General features: G+C 49.1%; 1 protein-coding gene across 2 annotated transcripts; it reads left to right on the top strand.

The window, feature by feature from the left end:
• Positions 1–5,914: 5,914 nt before the first annotated feature.
• Positions 5,915–8,794, top strand: LOC137891696 (high affinity immunoglobulin epsilon receptor subunit beta-like). 2 transcript variants are annotated; one of them, XM_068736440.1, is made up of 6 exons: positions 5,915–6,342; positions 6,423–6,533; positions 6,748–6,804; positions 7,320–7,484; positions 8,138–8,254; positions 8,492–8,794. In XM_068736440.1, the coding sequence occupies exons 1-6, from the start codon at positions 6,238–6,240 to the stop codon at positions 8,561–8,563; spliced, it is 627 nt and encodes a 208-aa protein (XP_068592541.1). In that variant the 5' UTR covers positions 5,915–6,237; the 3' UTR covers positions 8,564–8,794. The 2 variants fall into 2 exon arrangements, with proteins under 2 accessions (XP_068592541.1, XP_068592542.1); XM_068736441.1 differs by having other exon boundaries at positions 5,927–6,342; positions 8,495–8,794.
• Positions 8,795–11,566: the final 2,772 nt, after the last annotated feature.

Genomic DNA, 11,566 nt, shown 5'->3' with positions numbered 1-11,566 from the left:
TGAGCGGGTCAATATGACCCTGAACAGCAGAGGTGTCTCATCATATTTATCTACATCAAAGTACATCAAAAGTTTCAAAATGTAAAAAAATACAATTTGGTAGACTGATGCAATTTATATCTAGGTTTTTCCAAAGTAGCCAACATTTGTTTTGTATTTTTCATGAAATCGAGTGAGCTATCCAAATTTACAAACTATATTTATTATGATTTTTTGGTTTCTGACCACTTTTGGATGATTAAACATGGGCCGGGTCAAATTCACCAGGGAACATCATTGCTGTACATGAGGACCGAACATAGCAGGAGGGTTGAACAGATTCCAGTACTTCTTCTTTATAGTCACCATCATGTCATACAATTGTATTAATATGATGCACATTTAATTAGAGATCTAGAAACATAGAACATTGATTTGATTATTTATTTGATTTTGTTTGACGGTGAGATGTCCTGTGTATCGACTCTCGAGGGCAGGCAGATCGACGGTGAGATGTCCCGTGGATCGACACCGGAGGGCAGGCAGGTCGACGGTGAGATGTCCCGTGGATCGACACCGGTGGGCAGGCAGATCGACGGTGTTATGTCCCGTGGATCGACACCGGTGGGCTGGCAGATCGACGGTGAGATGTCCCGTGGATCGACACCGGAGGCTGGTAGATTGACAGGTACTCAAGGCGGAAGATGGTACTCGGGTTAAAGCTGGTTTGGGAATCAAGATGGAACCTTCAGTTCCAGCCACCTCCGAGTCGCAGCGACCTCCATTTCCCACCGCCGGGTCAGCATCCTGTTCCCCGACTCCGAGAGTCCGAGTCCGGTCCGCCTGAGCACCTGTGTCCGGAGCAGGTTCGGCAGTTCTGACGTCCGCCGGAGCACCGGTGTCCGGAGCCCTTCTGTCCTCCGGTGCCGATCCACGGGACATCTCACCGTCGATCTGCCTGCCCTCCGGTGTCGATCCATGGAACATCATGCCGTCGATCTGCCTGCCCTCCGGTGTCGATCCACGGGACATAGAAGGGCTCCGGACACAGGTGCTCAGGCGGACCGGACTCGGACTCTCGGAGTCGGGGCTCACAACAGGATGCTGGCCCGGCGGCGGGAACTGGAATTCGGTGCGACTCGGAGGCGGCTGGACCTGGAGGTTCCGTCTTGATTCCCGAACCAGCTTTAACCCGAGTACCGTCTTCTGCCTCGAGTACCTCTCAATCTACCAGCCCTCTGGTGTCGATCCACGGGATATCTCACCGTTGATCTGGCTGCTCTCCGCTGTCGAGCTGCCGCTTCCGAGCCGCAGCAACCTCCAATTTCTGCCGCCGGGCCAGCATCCTTTTCCCCGGAGCCCCGACTCCGAGAGTCCGGTCTGCCTGAGCACCTTTGTCTGGGGTAAGTTTGGTCGTCCAGCTTACCTTCTGAGCACCTGTGTCGGCCAGAAGGACGGCTGGATGACCGAACTTTCGCCGAACGCAGGTGCTCAGAATGACGGCTGGACGACCGAACTTGCTCCAGACACAGGTGCTCAGACGGACTGGACTCTCGGAGTTGGGGCTCCAGGAAACAGGATGCTGGCCCGGTGGCGGGAACTGGAGGTCGCTGCGGCTCTGAAGCGGCGGCTCGACACCGGAGGGCAGGCAGGTCGTCGTTGAGATGTCCCGTGGATCAACATCGGAGGGCAGAAGGGCTCCGGACACCGGTGCTCCGGCGGGCGGCTGGACTGCTGAACTGGGCCAGCATCCTTTTCCCCAGAGCCCCGACTCCAAGAGTCCGGTCTGCCTGAGCACCTGTGTCTGGGGCAAGTTTTGTCGTCCAGCTTACCTTCTGAGCACCTGTGTCAGCCAGAAGGACGGCTGGACGACCGAACTTTTGCCGGACGCAGGTGCTCAGAAGGACGGCTGGACGACTTAACTTGCTCCGGCCACAGGTGCTGAGACGGACTGGACTCTCGGAGTCGGGGCTCCGGGGAACAGGATGCTGGCACGGCGGCGGGAACTGGAGGTCGCTGCGACTCTGAAGCGGCAGCTCGACACCGGAGGGCAAGCAGATTGTCGGCGAGATGTCCCGTGGATCGACACCGGTGGGCAGGCAGATCGACGGTGAGATGTCCTGTTGATCGACACCGGTGGGCAGGCAGATCGACGGTGTGATGTCCCGTGGATCGACCCCACAGGCTGGTAGATTGACAGGTACTCAAGGCGGAAGACGGTACTCGGGTTAAAGCTGGTTTGGGAATCAAGATGGAACCTTCAGTTCCAGCCACCTCCGAGTCGCAGCGACCTCCATTTCCCACCGCTGGGCCAGCATCCTGTTCCCCGACTCCGAGAGTCCGAGTCCGGTCCGCCTGAGCACCTGTGTCCGGAGCAGGTTCGGCAGTTCTGACGTCCGCCGGAGCACCGGTGTCCGGAGCCCTTCTGTCCTCCGGTGCCGATCCACGGGACATCTCACCGTCGATCTGCCTGCCCTCCGGTGTCGATCCACGGGACATAGAAGGGCTCCACACACAGGTGCTCAGGCGGACCGGACTCGGACTCTCAGAGTCGGGGCTCACAACAGGATGCTGGCCGGCGGCGGGAACTGGAATTCGGTGCGACTCGGAGGCGGCTGGACCTGGAGGTTCCGTCTTGATTCCCGAACCAGCTTTAACCCGAGTACCGTCTTCTGCCTCGAGTACCTGTCAATCTACCAGCCCTCTGGTGTCGATCCACGGGATATCTCACCGTTGATCTGGCTGCTCTCCGCTGTCGAGCTGCCGCTTCCGAGCCGCAGCAACCTCCAATTTCTGCCGCCGGGCCAGCATCCTTTTCCCCGGAGCCCCGACTCCGAGAGTCCGGTCTGCCTGAGCACCTTTGTCTGGGGTAAGTTTGGTCGTCCAGCTTACCTTCTGAGCATCTGTGTCGGCCAGAAGGACGGCTGGATGACCGAACTTTCGCCGAACGCAGGTGCTCAGAATGACGGCTGGACGACCGAACTTGCTCCAGACACAGGTGCTCAGACGGACTGGACTCTCGGAGTTGGGGCTCCAGGAAACAGGATGCTGGCCCGGTGGCGGGAACTGGAGGTCGCTGCGGCTCTGAAGCGGCAGCTCGACACCGGAGGGCAGGCAGGTTGTCGTTGAGATGTCCCGTGGATCAACATCGGAGGGCAGAAGGGCTCCGGACACCGGTGCTCCGGCGGGCGGCTGGACTGCTGAACTGGGCCAGCATCCTTTTCCCCAGAGCCCCGACTCCAAGAGTCCGGTCTGCCTGAGCACCTGTGTCTGGGGCAAGTTTTGTCGTCCAGCTTACCTTCTGAGCACCTGTGTCAGCCAGAAGGACGGCTGGACGACCGAACTTTCGCCGGACGCAGGTGCTCAGACGGACTGGACTCTCGGAGTCAGGGCTCCGGGGAACAGGATGCTGGCATGGCGGCGGGAACTGGAGGTCGCTGCGACTCGGAAGCGGCAGCTCGACACCGGAGGGCAGGCAGATCGTCGGCGAGATGTCCCGTGGATCGACACCGGAGGGCAGAAAGGCTCCGGACACCGGTGCTCTGGTGGACGGCCGGACTGAAGAACTTGCTCCGGACGCAGGTGCTCAGGCGGACTTGCTCTCCGAGTTGGGGTTCCGGGGAACAGGATGCTGGTATGGCAGCTCGACGGTGTGATTCCCGTGGATCGACACCGGAGGTCAGGCAGTTCGACGGTGTGGTACCCGAGGTCCGACACCGGAAGTAAGTCATCTTGACGGTGTGGTACTCGAGGTCCGACACCGGAGGTCAGGCAGCTCGACGGTGTGATTCCCGTGGATCGACACCGGAGGTCAGGCAGTTCGACGGTGTGGTACCCGAGATCCGACACCGGAAGTAAGTCATCTCGACAGTGTGGTACCCGAGGTCCGACACCGGAGGTCAGGCAGCTCGACGGTGTGATTCCCGTCGATCAACACCGGAGGTCAGGCAGTTCAATGGTGTGGTACCCGAGGTCCGACACTGGAAGTAAGTCATCTCGACGGTGTGGTACCCGAGGTCCGACAACGGAGGTCAGGCAGCTCGACGGTGTGATTCCCGTGGATCGACACCGGAGGTCAGGCAGCTCGACGGTGTGATTCCCGTGGATCGACACCGGAGGTCAGGCAGCTCGACGGTGTGGTACTCGAGGTCCGACACCGGAGGTCAGGCAGCTCGACGGTGTGATTCCCGTGGATCGACACCGGAGGTCAGGCAGCTCGACGGTGTGATTCCCGTGGATCGACACCGAAGGTAAGGCAGTTCAATGGTGTGGTACCCGAGGTCCGACACTGGAAGTAAGTCATCTCGACGGTGTGGTACCCGAGGTCCAACAACGAAGGTAAGGCAGCTCGACGGTGTGGTAAACCGGGGTCCTACACCGGAGGTCAGTCTGATCGACGATTAGCCGTTGTTGCTTGCGGTCGGTTGCTCCGAGTCCGGAGTGGAGCGACGCATGTGGCAGCGGCGGCTGCGCCGCGATGGTCTGGGTTGTTGAGGTGTGTGAGATAGACAGGAGAGATGGGGCAGAGGGTGGATGAAGGAAGGGGAGACTGGGGAGGGAGGTGGGGAGGTGAAGCGGGGAGGAAGATGTTTCTATTGAGCCCCGTCCACATTTCTGTCATGTCTTTTCCTTGACAGAAAGCTGAAGCACCCAGTTTCCTTTTTCTCATCCTTCTCCTCCTTCACTTTGTTTTTTCTCTCCTGCTTTTCCAACCTTTTAAAGAAGAACCACCTCTTCTTTTTCTCCACTGGCAGACAGATATGTAGCAGCACTTTGTTGTCCTCTCTCAGCTGATATATGTCTGCCTCCTGGCTCTGATGTATATCGCACAACATGTGGTTCCTAGCGATCTGTTCTTTCAATTTATCGGTCAGACCTTGGTTGATGGCTTGCATGGAAACGAGCATGTTTTCAGAGTCTTTCAGGTTCAGCGAGAGGCTCTTGTTGTGTTCGCTGAGAGCAGAGAGTTTTCCTGCGTAGTCTTCAACCATCTTGTTGTAGTTGATGATCGCTGTCCCCTTCAGACCCTTCAGCTTGTCTATGCGCTCATCAGCGACCATGAGACTCTTCTGTAGACGGCTTGATTTAACCTCACCATCATGGACCCTTTGACAGAAGCTCCACTTTTCACTGTCAGACCTTTGTTGGGATGCCTCCAGGTCTCTGACACGCTTTCTCAGGCGCTCAATCTCGGCGTTGGCAAGGGTGAGCTTCACTTTAAGAGGATTGGCTTTCGGAGGTCGGCCCTGAGGAGCGGCACCGGGTGTAGCGGCCTGCGGCGGTGGGGAGACGGCACCGGGTGTAGCGGCCTGCGGCGGTGGGGAGACGGCACCGGGTGTAGCGGCCTGCGGCGGTGGGGAGATGGCACTGGGTGTAGCAGTAGGCTTTATTATGATGCTACTGGTGCCCTGAGCATTACATACTGTGATCTTGCACTCAACGTTCTTGCTGATGTCCATGGCGCTAACAGAAGAGTCTTGAAAAGGAACGTTCTTGCGGATGTCCATGGCGCTAACAGAAGAGTCTTGAAAAAGACCGATGGTATCGGTAGAATATATGTCTTTAAAAAGACTGTTGTTGTGTGTTGAAGATGGTCTCTGTTAGATGATCTCTGGTAGATATACACCGACTGTCCTTAACTGTTTGGCTTCAATCTTCGATTTGAAGCCAAACATTTCATCTCCATGGATACATAACAGGGAGGAAGGAGTTTCACTTCTGTTACCAAGGAGACGGAAAGCTAGACTCGTTTCTGTGTAGGAGGTGTTGATTTGTTGTTAGTATTTTGTTATTGTTTAAAGGCTCCTATAGTGGCAGCTTATTTTACCGTCCTTCTTGGCCACTTCATGTCCAACTTACGTGCTCTTGCAGGCTAAAGTTGTCTTGTTAGCTGTCCAATGATGAGGCTCGTAGTTTGTAGTCAAAAGTAGTTTTATTCGATGTAAACAAAAAATAAAGAAAATCCTTATGCAATAACTGGAGTACCAAAACACTGACCCTCTGCTGGCTATTACTAAAAAGTCCATAATCTGCCATCTATAAATCTGCAGGTGTTTGCACCGTGTCCCTACGGTGTTTGTTTTGTGATGTATGTGTGAGTGAGCTGCCCTAACTCTGCCAATTCCCCCAACGGGATTAATAAATACTCCATCTATCCAGCCGTCCATCCCGAAATCTCCATGTCATGTTGCAGGTGTGAGAGATGTTGTCGGAGACAAGGGAGTGACTGTGTTCACCGTGGCGACTGACAGTAAGAGCATGTTACCACCTCTGTGTCAAATCCTCAAGACTCTTTGCTGCAGTCCGATGTGCTCCTCAGGGTACAAGGTGCTGATGCAGAGCAATACAATTTCAGCTCTTGGGGTGAGAGAAACTGTTTATTAAAAGTCTTAAGATGTCCAGGTCTAAAACAAAGAGATTTAAATGTTTTGAATCTTTTACAGACTATACAGATCATGGTGGGCCTGTTCAACATCGGACTTGGGCCAGGACGAACAAGCCTTCATCCTGAGGATTTTGCCCATTTGGGAGCTGCATACTGGCTGGGCGGCGTGGTAAAATAATATTGGGAGAATATTCTTTTGCTTTGGTTTCATATTACTATAGAGAGCCAAGGCAAAAGCAGGGGTTTTGTTGATGTTTTTGTAACGCCTCATGAAACGGACACAATTACCAGAACTTTAAAATGCATTTAAACGCTCCATTGGCTGTTTGAAGAATAACTCGTGGAAATATCACTGGCTTCTTTTTCTCATGTCCTCTCTTCAGTTCATCGTAGCTGGAATCCTGTCCCTTCTTGCCAACCGGTTCCCCTGTCCTTGCTTGGTAAGTAAAGACTAAAGGCCCTTTCAGACATGCACCTCTTATCCTGGCTCTCTTACTGAAGCGTTTGGTGCGGCTGGTCTGGCTGGGGGGGGTCGGAGGATGACGTGGGCTGTGACTTAAATGCAGCTGCAGAAGTTCTCTGCATTAGTTCATCTGCATGTGCCTGTCAATCAGTGACCTGATTTTCTCCTCGCTGTCAGGTTAAAGAATTAACAATAACGTTATAAAACAGCGTCATTCTGACCAACAGTCTCTTCTCGTATTTTCACTTTATATTCTGTCGGATATTATGAAACAGGCAGCAGATCTTTGCTCATGAATAATGTTTTTGATTATGAAATTGAAGAATGCATTTGTTGCAATCATAACATTTTGAACTCCCTGCTCCCTCTTGTGCACCCGGCGCCAAATGAATAAATAAATGTCCACTCCTGTCTGTTTGAAACTAAGATTTAACGAAAAGAAGAAAAAGGGACACTGTGAAGTCAAAAGAATAACGTATTCTTTCCTCTCAGGTGGGCTTTGCTGTGTTGGTGAACATAGTTGGATCTATCTTCGCCGTTGTTGGCATTGGGATGTATGCCACAGACATTAACGATGTCTCTAACGCCAGGTTTTGTGACGGGTACAATGCTCATCGTTCTGGTGACAACTGCAAATATGTGAGATACTTTTTCCAGGTAAGCATACCTTTAAAGGATAAAGCTGTTTTTATTTTTGTTGTTGTCAACACATCCTGTTAAAAACAACGAACCAATAATGTTAGTTCAGCCCGTCTATCCGCACTTTTCAACTTCTTTACTCTGTCTGTGGCTCTCAGCTCCAAGCTCAGTCGTTTCTGCTGAAGTCATAAATCATTAAAAAACTTCCTACATATTTAGATTTCTTTTTTTATTTAATGGCTCCACAAAACCTGGACAATGTAGTCTTCAGCAATTGTTACTCAGAGGAGTTAATAGAGCATTTGTTGGGACTATTTTCAGCTGTTTTTAAAAAAATAAATAGATAATCTATGGAAAAGAATGGAACTCAGAGGAATTTGAATTCAATATTTATTTTTGTCCTTTAATGAGATTTGTTGACAATAACAAAAATATTGAATTTTTCCAGCCTTTAATGTTAAACTTGAAAACACAATCATACAGTATGGAGCATTCTGCGGAGTCTTGATCGTGTAATTCTAAACCGACTTTGGCAGTTTCATAGTGCAGGAATCTGTCTGCATTCGATTGTACCTGATAAATCATTAACGTTCACATTTTAAAGTTTAGTTTAAAATATCTGCAAATCAAACTGAATTCCTTCTTTTTCTTTCTTTCTTGTCGTGTATCAGCGTTTGATGACAGCCATGGACATTACTATGATCGTCCTGACTGTCCTCCAGCTGTGCGTCTGCATCGGCGTCACTGTTCTGGGCATCAGAGCTCTCTTCAACATGAGGAAGGAAGAGGTACGAACACACCAGAGCACAATCCACGTCAATTACTGATCAATAGTACTTTAAGTAGTAGTCCTAGTATCTGCAGGAAATCCAACATCAGCGTTAGTAATGGAAGTAGTTGTACTGGTGTACAGTATGTGGTTAGATCAGTGAGTGTAGTATACAACATGAGTAACACTATAAAGTTGACTTTCTTGAACTTTGTCATGTTGTCACTTTATGTAAGTTTACTTTGTTGTGTGTCAGCAGGGAGGCAGAGATGAGGACATTTACCAGCCAGTGTTGAAGGAAGTCCTCATGACCAGTCCTGGTGCTTAAAATCTATTAATCATGCATCCAAACACAAGAGGATGGTGTAGGAGTATGATAAGCAACACATCATTGTAATCCTTCAACATATCAGCTTAAAACAAATCAAAACTGCTTTATTTCTAATCACAAATACACTGCAATTATATGCTGAAGAGAAAGTTCCGTCCGCTCTTTTATCAACTTCTGGATTATAAACTTTATGTAAACTTTCTTCAATAAAGGTAAAAATGTTGACAATGTTTTTGAGTTTTTCAAATTTCAAGAATGAGATTCCATTCACTTCATTGAGGAGACAGACATCTCAAACTCTTGGCAGATTAAAACTAAATCATCAGCATGGCCTTTCTGGGATAGTAGTAACTTCTCCATATTCACCAAGGGTATTACAGTACGCACAATCTGAAGTACACAAAATAAAACACGAGATGGCGCAGCAGAGACACTGCATTATAGAGACGGGTTATGTTTTAGAGCGGACCGAAAAATCACTCTGGAGGAATTTGTATCCCCCCTATACGTTTTGCTTAAAATGTTACAAATAAGCCACTGGAAAATTTGCATATTACAATGGCTATTAAATTCCGGTCCTTTCAGTCATTTTACAACTTTATTTACAATTGTATACGAGTTTTATACACATTTTTATAAGAATGTAAAAATGGTGAAGACTGTCTAAAGAATTTGAAAGTGGATAAAGTTTTAATTTTCAAATGCCGGTTTCCTGTGAGCCTGCCAAAAGAAATTCCATTCACTTCAATTGTATTTGGGAGGAAGTTATCGCTATAACCCAAACCATCTGCATGCCTGGATGCATGCTTTGAATGATCATAACACTACCATTTAGATAGATAGATAGATAGATAGATAGATAGATAGATAGATAGATACTAACTTTATTGATCCCGCGAGGGGAAATTATTTTGTTACAAGCAGCAATAGGTTACAGAGCAGCAATAGGTCAAAGGTAAAAAAATCTTAATATTCTATAAAAAGGAAAAGAAAAATACACGTCACAATATATACAATTATAATATAGTAAAGATGTTATATAAAAAATGCACACTATATACACAGTGAATAGAACAGAATAATATTAAATCAACTAAATAAACAGTAGTGCAGAGGTTTAACGATTTGATTTGGCCCGAGGTGATTTATTGTACAGTCTTATAGCAGTAGGCAGGAATGTTCTCCTGTACCTGTCCTTATGACAGCGGAGCTGGATCATTCTGTTGGAGAAAGTGCTCCTCTGTCCCTGCAGTAGGTGGTGGAGAGGGTGGTCCTGGTTATCCAATATGGATGATAGTTTCTTCAGTGTCCTCCTCTCCACCACCTGTTCCAGATAGTCTTGTTTACAGCCGATGATGGAGCCGGCCTTCTTAACCAGTTTGTTAAGTCTGTTGGTGTCTCCGGCTCCAATGCTGCTCCCCCAGCAGACTACGGCGAAGTACAGTGCACTGGCCACAACAGACTGGTAGAACATCTCCAACATCTTGCTGCACACGTCGAAGGATCGAAGTTTCCTCAAGAAAAAGAGTCGACTCATCCCCTTCTTGTACACAGCGTTGATGTTGGCCTTCCAGCTCAGTTTGCTGTCGATGGAGACACCCAGGTACTTGTACTCCTTCACCATGTCCACGTCCTCTCCCAGAAGTCTCAGTGGCTGTGGAGCCGTCGTCCTCCTCCTGAAGTCGACCACCATCTCTCTGGTCTTGGCCACATTCAGAAGCAGGTGATTTCTACCGGCCCACTCCACAAAGTCATCCACTACTGCCCTGTACTCCTCCTCCCGTCCGTCCCTTATACACCCGACCACTGCAGAGTCATCAGAGAACTTCTGCAGATGGCATGACCCTGAGTTGTACTGGAAGTCAGTGGTGTATAAGGTGAACAGGAAGGGAGACAGAACAGTTCCCTGTGGGGCTCCAGTATCACTGACCACCGTGTCAGACAGCACACGGCCCAGTCGGACAAACTGTGGTCTGCCTGTGAGGTAGTCAGTGATCCAGGAGACGGTGGACGCGTTAACCCCCACCTCCCGCAGCTTCTCACTCAGTAGCACTGGTTGGATGGTGTTAAATGCACTGGAGAAGTCAAAGAAAGTGATTCCCACAGAGCCACCGGTTCCATCCAGGTGCGACTGAGCTCGTTGCAGCAGGTAGATGATGGCATCGTCCACTCCCACATGAGGCTGGTATGCAAATTGCAGAGGGTCCAGCGATGATTTCACCTGCGGTCGGAGGTGGGCCAAGACCAGCCTCTCCAGCACCTTCATCACATTTACCATACCTGTAACGTAGGTCGTAGGAAATACAAAAATTGATTGCAAACATTTTTGTATTCCGTTATTAAGCCTACTCTCATTGATATGAATGTGATGCACATAATAATAGATTTGAATCAACACCTAATTATAACTCTGGTGAGGGTATGCTGTGTTGCAGGACTGTAATGACATTGTTTGCCACTAGGTGGTGTCCATTCTCTTAAATACACACACGCTCTTGTACGTTACCTGCTGTGTTGTTCCTTCAGTTGTGCATCTACACCTTTACTTACTTTGAGAAGGGAGCAAGCTCTACTTTATCCAGTACTGATATTAGCTTCATTAATATTGATGGTATAGGTTTTAATCACTGAAAAGGAATATTGAATAAAGGTTAAATAAATGGTAAATGTCAATGCAGTATTTGTGACAGCTCAGTACAAATACTTGTTTTCTTAACATATATTCAGCATTTAAACTTTGGTTCTAAGCTTGGGGTAAAATGAGAGGAGTGTTGGAGGAGACAAAGCATTACAAATATTTGTGAAGGCCCAGGTATACAATGCACGGCTCACCACTGAGGCCATCAAACGACAGTGCTGAATCATTGCTTTGGGTTCCAGATTGAGCTTTTTTTCTGGTTTTGCTTTAACTTTTAAGAAAAACCGACGTTAATAAAGTTTTTCTGTAGTTTTTTTTTCTCACAGTTGCTGATAAAGCATTTTGTGGGGCTCAGCTTACTG

The sequence above is a fragment of the Cebidichthys violaceus genome, unplaced genomic scaffold (genome assembly GCF_023349555.1).
Source record: "Cebidichthys violaceus isolate CVI_PGR_0920_01 unplaced genomic scaffold, fCebVio1.0.p SCAF_7, whole genome shotgun sequence".
In the NCBI taxonomy this organism is placed as follows: domain Eukaryota; kingdom Metazoa; phylum Chordata; class Actinopteri; order Perciformes; family Stichaeidae; genus Cebidichthys; species Cebidichthys violaceus.
Note: the sequence above shows the minus strand (reverse complement) of the source record. Positions and strands in the feature narration are given on the sequence as shown.